We start from the raw sequence: 12,165 nt of genomic DNA on the forward strand, positions 1-12,165 counted from the left end.
ATGTACAGTACTTCTCTAAAGGAGGAACACTTCCTTAGTGATCAGTGCTGGGGTGGGTTAATGTGTTTTTCTATTAAGGTAAGATCTCCAGATTGGCTGCTGACAGCAGATTACTTTGGGGGAAAGAGCTCTGGATTGGTTACCGGCCTAATGTGCATTCAGGTACCAGTTCCACCTTGTTCCCTGATCTGGGCAAGCTATTTCACCTTTCTGAGCCTCTGTGTCCTCCACATAAGGGGATGATACCCCCTACCTCATGGTTAGGAAGGAAAAGTAGTATCACTTGTGTAGAATGTGGCTTGCCATACAGCAGGTATTAGCAGACATTGGGCCAGGATGCCTTTAAGTATGGAAAACAGAGAGATGGAGACTCTCACTATGAGACACAGAGAGAGAGAGAGAGCGAGCGTGTGTGTGTGTGTGAGAGAGAGAGAGAGAGCGCGTGCGTGTGTGTGTGTTTGAAAAGAAAGGAATGTGAGAGTTGGAAGTTCCTAAAGGATGTCAGCCAGGTATGCTCTTTTTACCAAAAAGGCTTTGAGTACAAAATCATGTATGATTCCACCTTGATGTGAAATTGTACTGTGCCTCATCAGGAATACTATGTGTACTTCAGATCATGCTTCCAAAGGGATCTGTTAGAACTGGCCAAGATCCCGAAAAGGGAACTGAGTCAGACAAAAGAGCAGGACTCTTAAATGTGGAGAAGCAAAGACTGAAGGAAGCACAGGATCAGGATGTAGGAAACAGCCAATGGCCTGGAGGATTTTGGCGATGGGCACTGCAAGTAGATTGTGGCGTGACTGCGTTAGGACCAGTGTGAGGAGCACTGGATGAAATGGGCGTTTAAGAGGTGGTGTAGACAGGTATTGCAAGGGGATTTTTTAGGGATGAGAACTTGTGAAGACAAAGTCATAAGTGGCTCCTGTAGAAGCTGGACTGCGCCTCACCTCAGAGGTGAACCCCAGAGGCAGAGCTTGCAGTAAGCCAAGATCGCGCCACTGCACTGCAGCCTGGGCAACAGAGTGAGACTCCGTCTGAAAAAAAAAAGAGGCCGGGCGCAGCGGCTCACGCCTGTAATCCCAGCACTTTGGGAGGCTGAGGTGGGCAGATCACGAGGTCAGGAGATCGAGACCATCCTGGCTAACGCTGTAAAACCCCGTCTCTACTAAAAATACAAAAAAAAATTAGCCGGGTGTGGTGGCGGGCGCCTGTAGTCCCAGCTACTTGGGAGGCTGAGGCAGGAGAATGGCATGAACCCAGGAGGCAGAGCTTGCAGTGAGCTGAGATTGTGCCACTGCACTGCAGCCTGGGCAACAGAGCGAGACTCCATCTCAAAAAAAAAGAAAGAAAAGTTTCATCAGTGGCTGTAAATGACAGTGGAATGGAGGGAGTGTTCATTTAAATTACAAGTGCTCAGAAGCCACCAGAAACCAACCATTTCAACAGATTGTGGACAAACAATGGAGAGACTGCAAGTACCTACCCGCGAGTTTCCATGGCAGTCTTCACCTCCAGTCCTCACAGCAGCCCTTTCAGGAAGTGCACAGGGTCATCTTTCTGGTTTTATTTTTTCACAGATGAGGAAACTGAAAGACCAGTGGTACTTTTTCCATCAAGCCACATCTAAAGTGGACAGGTCTCACTGGATGTGAGGTGTCTGAGTCAGTACTGAAAGTAGCTGTTTTGGAAGAATTTGTGGTTAATAATTAACATAGCAGCTTGGAAGCATCCCTTTTTCCTTTCACCTGCACCTGATTTGTGTGTGTTTTTTTCTGGTGCTTTTACTTCTGAAGAACTTAACCTGGAACACCTCAGTAATCTTCAGCCCCTTTTGTCTTGGGAGTCTGTTGTCCCATCTCAAGAGGCTCCAAAAAAGTCACCTGGTTGGTCCTATATTGGGAACTTGTGTGGTCCTCAGCTTCTGACCAGAAGCTCCTAGGATTTTTTTTTTTAAATCATGCATAGAAATTGTTTACGAAGTATTCACCAAATGCAAATGGAGAACCCACACCTTCTGGCCCCATCTTTGTTGTCACTTGTATTTTTATTCTTATTTTTATTTTTATTTTTTTGAGGCAGAGTCTCGCTCTGTCGCCAGGCTGGAATGCAGTGGCACGATCTCTGCTCACTGCAACCTCCACCTCCTGGGTTGAAGCGATTGTTCTGCCTCAGCGTCCCGAGTAGCTAGGATTACAAGGCGCACGCCACCACACCTAGTTAATTTTTGTATTTTTAGTAGAGACAGGGTTTCACCGTGTTGGCCAGAATGGTCTTGATCTCTTGACCTCGGCCTCCCAAAGTGCTGGAATTACAGGTGTGAGCTACCATGCGCGGCTTGTTCTCACCTTTAGACTCTATGCTTGTGTGTATGTGTGTGTGTGTGTGTGTTCTTTTTCTCTGTCTGTCTGCCTCCGTCCCCCGTCTTCTCCCCGCCCTTTCTCCTTTTCTCTTTCTTTTAGCTTCAAGGCTTCAGCCCATGTCACCTGTCTATGCAAAGGCTGAAACAAATGTAAGGGGGTTCAAGATTAGTCATAAGCTGACATCTTTAATATACGGTATCTACATGTATGGTTTTCTTTTTTTTTTTTTTTTTTAAATCAAGTATTGCTTTGTCACCCATGCTAGAGTGCAGTGGCAAGATCTCCACTCGCTACAACCTACACCTCCTGGGTTCAAGCAATTCCTGCTTCAGCCTCCTGAGTAGCTGGGATTACAGACGTGCTACCACACCTAGCTAACTTTTGTGTTTTCTGGTAGAGATGGGATTTCGCCATGTTGGCTAGGCTGGTCTTGAACTCCTGGCCTCAAGTGATCCACCTGCCTTGGTCTCCGAAAGTGTTGGGATTACAGGTGTGGGCCGCCGCACCTGGCCCTACATGTATGATTTTCATTTAAGAGGAAAGCAAATCAGAAATGTGGAAGTTTTTGAAAATACCAGATTTTAATTCATTTTGGTTGGAATAATCTGAGAGTGGCTTAGTGGCAGTTCTGTATTCACAGATGAAGAGACTTTTTATAGGAAGTGTGTCAGGTCACCAGGGTAAATTGGCTGTGTTACAGGTGCAGTTACGCCAGCAGCCAGGCAGGAGCAACCCACCAGAGCAAACCTACAAACCAGGAAGTCATGGAGGAAACCCTCTGGGCAGTCGGAATAGCCTGTGTTCTATGGCAGAGGCCTTTTGTATTGATTCGGTTTTTTCAAGATAATATGCGTTCACCATTCAAAAAAAAAAAAACAAAAAACCTGTCAACACTGAAACAGTTGCATTCATCCCCATCCCACAGACACCCAGTTAGACCAGTTTCTGATGTTGTGTCCCTCCAGAGATAACAGTGCATGGTCAGTCCGTTTTCCTTATCTTTGCACGAATGGTGGCACAAAGCATGCATTGCTTTTTATCTTGATCATCTCCACGTAGCCAGATATCTTATGAGACATTCCCTTTCCTTCTTTGTAATGACCTTAGCTGTTTTCAGGCAATTACTACCACGGTCTACCTGCCTCTGCCTCCCAAAGTGCTGGGATTACAGGTGTTAGCCACTGTGCCCAGCCAAGCTGGTTTTTTATGGCTGTTTTCTGATGTAACAGGATGCTTCTCCAGCAATAAGTTGATTCCTTAAATAGATTAACATTTCTTGGATTTACCATCCTATTCACACTGTCAGTTCATTTAGCCATTTTAATGTTTTGAAGATGGTTGTAAAGAGGAAAATTTCAGTATCTGAAACGCTTTAAAGTGAGTGGAATTTTGACTGTACAGTTCCTTCTAGCAGAAATCAGTAAACCTTGTAAGATGCTTCAACAAAAAATGGGTTGATTTCTTGGCACTTCACGACATCCTCACCTTTCCATTCTCTCAGAATCAGGTTCTTGTGAGGCTGGGGAGTGGGGGTTGGAGATGGAGGTAGCAGGATGGCATGGATGGGATTAGCGAGTCTTGGAGTCTGTTGTCCCATCTCAAGGGGCTCCATAAAAATCACTTTGTTGGTCCTATATTGGGAACTTGTATGGTTCTCAGCTTCTGAACAGAAGCTCCTAGGAGGAAGAGGCTAGTCACAACTCCTTAAGCTTTACCCCTGATACTGGTTGTGTCATCTCAGACCCACGGGTTAGTATGGTAGCTTCACTGGCTTTTGGGGCTGGGTCTGACTTTGTGTCTGATTGCTCTGGCCTGTCATTAGCATCCCCATAAGGAGAGGGAAGGGAGTGAGTTCAGGGATATACTTGCCAGAAAATCTGAGGTCAAAATCTCCTTCCACTTATCCTCCTGGCAGATTGGACTCATTGGCACTCTCATGTTGAATTTCAAACTTTAAGATGAGTTGGTTACTAGAAAGTAATTTGCTGGCTCACGCCTGTAATCTCAGCACTTTGGGAGGCCAAAGCGGGCGGATCACTGGAGGCCAGAAGTTCAAGACCAGTCTGGCCAACACAGGGAAACCCCGTCTCTACTAGAAATACAAAGATTAGCTGGGTGTGGTGGTACATACCTGTAGTCTCAGCAACTCGGAAAATTGAGGCAGGAGAGTTGCTTGAACCTGGGAGGCAGAGATTACAGTGAGCTAAGATCGTGCCACTGCACTCCATCCTGGGTGACAAAGCAAGACTCTGTCTCCCCTCCAAAAAAAAAAAAAAAAAGGCCAGGCGCGGTGGCTCACTCCTGGAATCCCAGCACTTTGGGAAGCTGAGGCAGGCAGATCACCTGAGGTCAGGAGTTTGCGACCAGCCTAACCAACATGGAGAAACCCTGTCTCTACTAAAAATATAAAATTAGCCAGCCGTGGTGGTGCATGCCTTGTAATCCCAGCACTTGGGAGGCTGAGGCAGGAAAATCGCTTGAACTCGGGAGGCAAGGTTGCAGTGAGCCGAGATTGCGCCATTGCACTCTAGCCTGGGCAACAAGAGTGAGACTCCGTCTCAAAAAAAAAAAAAAAAAAAGGAAGGAATTTGCCTAACTCCTCTAGTTGGAGCTGTGCCAGGGAGACCAGCTTCTGTATCTCCATTCATCGTCTCACTTAGCCATGTTGGCATGCCTGATAGTGGTTCAGTGCCTGTCATCTGCAGGCTGATGATCCCAGGGCTCTGTTTTTGCACAGACCCCATCATCACAACTACCAGCACCACACTCAAAGTCCAGGTAGCTGGTGGAGGGTTAGTAACATTATTTTTATGTGCAAAGGTTAACACTGACGCTGTTAGTGAATATTCTCTAGCTTTCTATAAGGAAAACAACCTGAAGTTCATGAGATAGGTCGGTTTCTGTATCCTTAACCTGACCCACTTTTTCTGAAGGTTATGCTGTGAAAGCTGTGAGTATCACAGGCTAAAACATGTAAATTAACTGATACTTTGTCAAGCCTATAAAATTATTTTGTGCTTGGATTCTATAAGCTGCATGTCATTGAGGGAAACGTAGAAAGCCAGCTGCAGCAGATTTGTTCAGGTTAGTGTGACAGGCCAGGTACCCCAGAATTGACAGCTGACTACTTTCCTGTCAAATCCTGTTAATTTCAACCACCAGCATTGATGGTTGAAATTAAAAATTAAGTATCAAAGATGTGTGTTCTTCTACCTTTAATCTCAAGAATCTTGTTCTGTTTCTTTTTTTTGAGACATCATAAAACAGCATGCCATCTCGTTTTTAAATGTCTCCTTTTGTAACTGCTGCCCTTATTCCAAACCATGTGTTCCGTGTTTTGTGTGGTTTAGTAGCCATGGTTACCATCATTTATGAACAAATATAGGCTCAGTGGCTGTGAATATCCATAAGAGCCACAAATTTTAGAAGATGTTGCATTTCTTCAGCTCTGTAACATCCCTGATTCTCTGTCGATCAACAGATCATAAATCTGGTTCCGATTGTTGACAAGCAGCAAGCATTTTCCTGCATAGTAATGCTGCTGTCGTCTATCACGTTTCCAGGTACCCTGATTCCCAGGGATCCGTGTGTGGCCATTTGTGCTGCCTGGTGAGAATGGGAAAGGGTCTCCAGATTTCTTTCTGCCCTGAGCAAGTGGCAGGGTATATGTGGTTGGGCATTGGAAGCTGATAGACAACTGTGGAAATAAGTAATGTGCAACACAGTGCTTTCTCTGGAGGAATTTAATTTGTGGTTGCTGCAGTGGTGGTGGTGGTGGTTCTGCTTGACTTGTTTCAAGAAAATATACTTTAGGCATGAGACTCTGAGATGGTTGATAGCATGTTTTGAAAAAAATGGTGAGGCCTGTTGCAAAGTCCAGTTAAACCAAATGGATATTTAAACCGTGCCGTAGTGAGGTTGTTGATACTTTATGGCATATGCAATATGGATCATACCCTTTCTGTTTTTGTTTTCTGCTAGTGCCTGGATCAAAGTGGAACAGCTAAAGCCATATCATGCTCATAAAGAGGAAATGATAAAAATTAACAAGGGTAAACGATTCCAGCAAGCGGTAGATGCCGTGGAAGAGTTCCTCAGGAGAGCCAAAGGGAAAGACCAGGTGAGAGACAACAATGTTCACTTTCTACCAACGCCAGACTGGTGATTTTTGCGTAGCAACTAACAGATTAAATGTCACCCAAGCCCAAACCTTTGTTCTTCTGAAATGCCACTGGAGAAAGCTACTTCAGTTCTAAGGTGTCAGCATTTTGCTTATCAGCTTGAAACTCCATGCGGCTAACCTTTCTGGAGTAGGTTGTTGCTTTTAGGTAAATTGCTTGGACCCAGGAGAAATATCTAGCATTTGAGTCTAGCACAGGCCATTTCTTCCTTTCATAGCACACAGATTAGGAGCGTAGCCTTTGAAATATATATACTGCCTGCATTTAAGTCCCATCTCCTAGTTTTGGGACCTAGGGAAAATGACTTTCAATCTGCTTCTCCCAATGTCTGGGGATGACAGCAGAATCTATTCTAGGGTCACTGTGAGGAGACCACACAGAGTGCCTGTAGCAGCACGTGGCACCTGTAAATGGTGGTGGTGATGGCGACAGCAGCTGTGGTGGTAGTTATCATTATTATTATTAAACTTTCAGACGTCATCCCACAATTCTGCTGATGACAAGAATCGACGTAATTCCAGTGAGGAGAGAAGTAGGCCAAACTCAGGTGATGAGAAGCGCAAACTTAGCCTGTCTGAAGGGAAGGTGAAGAAGAACATGGGAGAAGGAAAGAAGAGGGTGTCTTCAGGCTCTTCAGAGAGAGGCTCCAAATCCCCTCTGAAAAGAGCCCAAGAGCAAAGTCCCCGGAAGCGGGGTCGGCCCCCAAAGGATGAGAAGGTTTGTTTTCTCTCTGCAGCTTCCGGGATTAGTGATGTCCTTTTAGTATAAGGTCGAGTTAAGCTCTACAGTATGCCTCCGCTCACGGAGTGGGAGCAGAATTCTGTGCTCAAGAATCCTGCAGGGCAGGTGCGGTGGCTCCTGCCTTATCCCAGCAACTCAGGAGGCTGAGGCAGGAAGATGGCTTGAGACTTGGAGCTCAAGGCTGCATTGAGCCGATTGCACCACTGCACTCTAGCTTGGGTGATAGATTAAGACCCTGACTCTTATTTTAAAAAATAAAAAAGAATCCCATATTCCAGGTGAGAGACACGGCCTGGATGCAGGTGTGAAATAGGAGCATGAGGTAGGAGAGCAGTCCACTTGAGCCGGTGCACAAGGGCTGGCCCTGGGAAGGGCTTAGCAAGAAAAAAGGGAAGGCATTCCAGAGGTGGAGGGCACAGCCCGTGTGAGGCTCAGTGCTGGTGGAGATACTCTCGAACAGGGAGAGGATAGTAAGGAGAGCAGAGAAAAAGGAAGCTTGTCCCTAGATCTTGGAGGGCCTGAAGATCTACTGAAGCAGCATGGTACTAAAGCGTCTTGGAGTCAGTGGGGGCCTGTGAAGGTGATTGAGCCGGTGGCAGTGTGTGCTTCCCGTGTGTGCTCCAGTAGTCACAGAGTCCAGAGGGGAAAGTCTCAGAGCCAATTAGAAGGCTGAGGCTAGGTGTGCATTCATAAGGGGGTAATTGCAAATGTTGCAAGCAAATAGGTGAGAGGCACTTCAGAGGAAGAGTTCTTAAGATTCTGTAACTGGGTATATAGAGGATGAATGAGAAAAAGGAAAAGAGGATTTCCAGCTTCATTCCTGGGAAACTGATGATCACTTTCTTAGAGGAGTTGGGATGTAGAGGTGGCTTGTGGAGAAAGAGTACCAGTTTGGAATGGCAAGAATTTGAGGCAAGGCCTAGACAGCCTGGGAGCTTGGTGTGACCTCAGGACTAGAAATGTAGATTCGGGAGGTGAATTTGTAAAAGGGTATTTGAGTCCAGGCAGTGGGATGGGGTTTGTCTCAGGAAGAGAGGGAGAAGAGGGAAGGGCGGAAGCCTGCATTGCAACAAGAATGCCGTGCTCGGGGCAGGAAGGAGTGGGAGGAGCTAGCAAGATGAGATAAAGCAGCCAGGATACATCTCTTGCCTTCTTGCTGACAAGATTTGGGGCCAGTCTTAGAAGGCCACAGAGAAGAATTTCAAAGTGAAGGGGCCTGTGTCAGGAATGTGGCAGGATTGCCAACAGCAGGAAAAAGAAGCCAGATGGCTGGCAGAAACAGTTGGGTGATAAGGCCATGATGAAACACTAGACTTTGGATCAAGGCTCAAAAATTCAGACACCAGTGAGCCCAGGCAGGTAATAGAAGCAACTGTAGCTGACTGGACCTAAGAAGCAGTGACACGGGTGGGCACCCCAGCTGACCTGCCTTGGTGCTCAGAGCAGCAGGGCTGGCCATGGTCAGGGAGTCTGGAGAGGTCATGCTCCTTCCACAGGGTTCCAGCCAGCTTCTGCCAGGTTGTCTGTTTTTTCTCAAGAGAAACTGGAAAGACCAGGTGTGGTATCTCACACCTGCAATCATAGCACTTTGGGAGGCTGAGGCAGGAAGATCACATGAGCCCAGGAGTTCGAGACCAGGCTGAGCAACATAGTAAGACCCTTTCCCTACAACAAGTAAATAAATAAATAGATAAAATTGGCCAGGTGTGGTGGCTTATGCCTGTAATCCCAGCATCTTGGGAGGCTGAGGTGAGCGGATTGCTTGAGTTTAGGAGTTCAAGACGAGCTCTACAAAAACTAAAAAGTTGGCCAGGCATGGCAGCTCACACCTGTAATCCTAGCACTTTGGGAGGCCAAGGCAGGAGGATCCCCTAAGCCCAGGAGTTCTAGACCAGCCTGGGCAACATAGGGAGACGCCATCTCTATTTTAAAATATTTTTTTGCTAGGCGTGGTGGCTCATGCCTGTAATCCCAACACTTCGGGAGGCCGAGGCGGGCAAATCACCTCAGGTCGGGATTTCGAGACCAGCCTGACCAACATGGAGAAACCCCGTCTCTACTAAAAATACAAAAATTAGCCAGGCATGGTGGCACATGCCTGTAATCCCAGCTACTCGGGAAGCTGAGGCAGAAGAATCGCTTGACCCTGGGAGGCAGAGGTTGCAGGGAGCCGAGATCGCGCCATTGCACTCTAGCCTGGGCGACAGAGCGAGACTCCGTCTCAGGAAAAAAAAAATATATATATATATATAAATGAATTAAAAATTAGCTGGAGTTGGTGGTGTGTGCCTGTAGTGCCCCCTATTCAGAAAGCTGAGGTGGGAAGATCACTTGAACCCAGGAGGTGGAGGTTACAGTGAGCCAAGATTATGCCACTGCACTTTAGTCTTGGTGACACAGCAAGACCCTGTCTCAAAAAAACAACAAAATAAGAAAGAAACAAAAAGTACTAACTGGGCATAGTGGTACACACCTGTAGTCCCAGATACTTGGGAAGCTGGGGTGGGAGGATCACTTGAGCCCAGGAGGTCAAGGCTGTAGTAACCTACACTTGCACCACTGCGCTCCAGCCTGAGCAACAGTGTGAGACCCTATCTCAAAAAAAAGAGAAAAGCTGGAAATACAGGTTTTTATGTGAAATATCCCAATTTTAAATGTGCTTAGTTAAAAAATATGTCTTGGGTCCACAGAAACATATCTGTGGGCTGCCAGTGTGAGGCCTCTGGTGAGAGACAGCCCTTCTCACTGTTACATGACCTAAGGCTAAGTGAGTGGTGAGAGCAAGAGCAGTGGTGCTGTCCCTGGATACCGTGAGCCTAAGGTTTGGAAAAACTGCCAGCTGCAGTGCAGAGGGAACTTTATAGGGAGCATGATCTAAATTGATCCACAAAAAATGTAATGTGACTTTTGAATTTATTTCCTGGAATCCAAAAGGAATCTGGGCTGTCAGATTTTACACTATTTCCCAAATTGATATTGTCTGGAATGTGAAGCATTGCATTTCACCAGCGCCTGTGCCACCCTGGACAGAAACACCTTCTCATTGGATAAAGGGAAGTACGAAGGAGAGGTTATGACAAGGGCCCGGAGATTGAATCACATGTATAGGAACTTAGCAAAGCATCTTTGCCTCAATTTCCTCATCTGATCGTTAGGAATTATAACAGTATGTGCCTCATAGGTTCACCGTGTGAGTTAAATGACTGACGTGGACACAGCACTTAGAACAGTACCCGTGTACAAGGCATTTGATCAGTTCTTTAGGTTTGTTTCACCGACAATAGCCAGTTGTGCAGTGAGAACCCCAGAGGCCACTGCCCAGGCTTCCAGGGACTCGTCTCACAAGCTCCCGGTAAAACAGCAGACTGCCCTTGAGTCTGAATTATTAATTTGGGGAGTAGTGTAGCATACCTTGGAGATACTGCAGGTTCGATTCCAGATCATTGCAGGTCACACAAACATCTTGGTTTCCTAGTGCATGTAAAAGTTAGATTTATACTGTAGTCTATTAAGTGGCACAATAGCAATATGTCTTTTAAAAATGTACATACCTTGGCTGGGCGCAGTGGCTCACGCCTATAATCCCAGCACTTTGGGAGGCCAAGGCGGGCGGATCATGAGGTCAGGAGATTGAGACCATCCTGGCTAACATGGTAAAACCCTGTCTCTACTAAAAATACAAAAAATTAGCCAGGTGTGGTGGCGGTCGCCTGTAGTCCCAGCTACCTGGGAGGCTGAGGCAGGAGAATGGCGTTGAACCCAGGAGGCGGAGCTTGTAGTGAGCCGAGATCATGCCACTGCACTCCAGCTTGGGCGACAGAGCGAGACTCTATCTCAAAAAAAAAAAAAAAAAAAAAAAGCCAGGCGCAGTGGCTCACACCTATAATCCCAGCACTTTGGGAGGCCAAGATGGGTGGATCACCTGAGGTCAGGAGTTCAAGACCAGCCTGGCCAACATGTAGAAACCCCATCTCTACTAAAAATAAAAAAAATTAGCTGGGTATGATGGTGCATGCCTGTAATCCCAGCTATAATCCCAGCTATTTGGGAGGATGAGGTAGGAGAATTAATTGCTTGAACTGGGAGGCGGAGGTTGCGGTGAGCCGAGATCGCGCCACCGTACTCCAGCCTGGGCAACAAGAGAGAAACTCCATCTCAAAAAAAAAAAGTATATACCTTAAGTTAAAAATACTTCATTGCTTAAAAAAATGCTGACAGAGACACAAAGTGAGCACCTGCTGCTGGGAGAATGGCCCCACAGACTTGGTTGATACTGGGCTGCCACAAACCTTCAATTCGTTTAAAAAAAAAAAAAAGTGCAATACCTATGAAGCACAATAAAACAAAGCATAATAAAACCAGGTGTGTCTGTGGTCCAGGAGCTCTAGCTGCTGTTGACCCTTCGAGGTGTCCTTCCTACCTGTTCTTTGTGCTTGGCCTGGCCCATAGTGAAAGGACATATGAGCAGGAGGGGACAGAGCTGGCAAGTGGTACAGGACGGAGAGCCGTTTCAGTTCAGCACCTTCAGACGGGTAGGGAATCGGTGCCTGGGCTTTGGAATTTTGGTGCGTTTTAAATGTGATATATCCTGTAGTCTCAGAGGAAGGTGTTTGTGTGTGTGTTGCTGTAGTAATTGTCATCTGGCTGGCGAGCTCCTCTCAGAAACACTGAGCAGCCACATAGGCTGATAACTGGGCAAAGCCCAGCTGAGTGCCATTCCGGGACATAATCTCCTGCCCCGTGAGGATTAATGGAAAAGGCTGACCTTGATGGCGGAGGCAGGCAGGGAAAGGCTGGGTTTGTGTCTGGACCTGCGTGTAAGTGCTGCACCCCAGCAGCGCCCACCCACCCTCTTTCTGGGGATGAACTCTGGGCACAGCCCA

At 46.7% G+C, this 12,165-nt stretch overlaps 1 protein-coding gene across 6 annotated transcripts in view; it reads left to right on the plus strand.

Moving 5' to 3' along the window:
* GLYR1 (glyoxylate reductase 1 homolog) overlaps positions 1-12,165 on the plus strand; it is a 46,717-nt gene that overhangs the window by 5,645 nt on the left and 28,907 nt on the right. For 4 of the 6 annotated variants that reach the window (XR_004179860.1, XR_004179861.1, XM_031658502.1 and 1 more), the window contains exons 4-5: positions 6,342-6,480; positions 7,016-7,258. Coding sequence is in view for 4 of the 6 variants with exons in the window: in XM_031658502.1 (XP_031514362.1) it covers positions 6,342-6,480; positions 7,016-7,258 (382 nt within the window). In the remaining 2 variants the exon portion in view is untranslated. The remainder of the gene's footprint in view (positions 1-6,341; positions 6,481-7,015; positions 7,259-12,165) is intronic. The other 2 variants (XM_031658504.1, XM_031658503.1) reach the window with 1 other exon arrangement.

The sequence above is a fragment of the Papio anubis genome, chromosome 18 (genome assembly GCF_008728515.1).
Source record: "Papio anubis isolate 15944 chromosome 18, Panubis1.0, whole genome shotgun sequence".
Taxonomy (NCBI): Eukaryota; Metazoa; Chordata; class Mammalia; order Primates; family Cercopithecidae; genus Papio; species Papio anubis.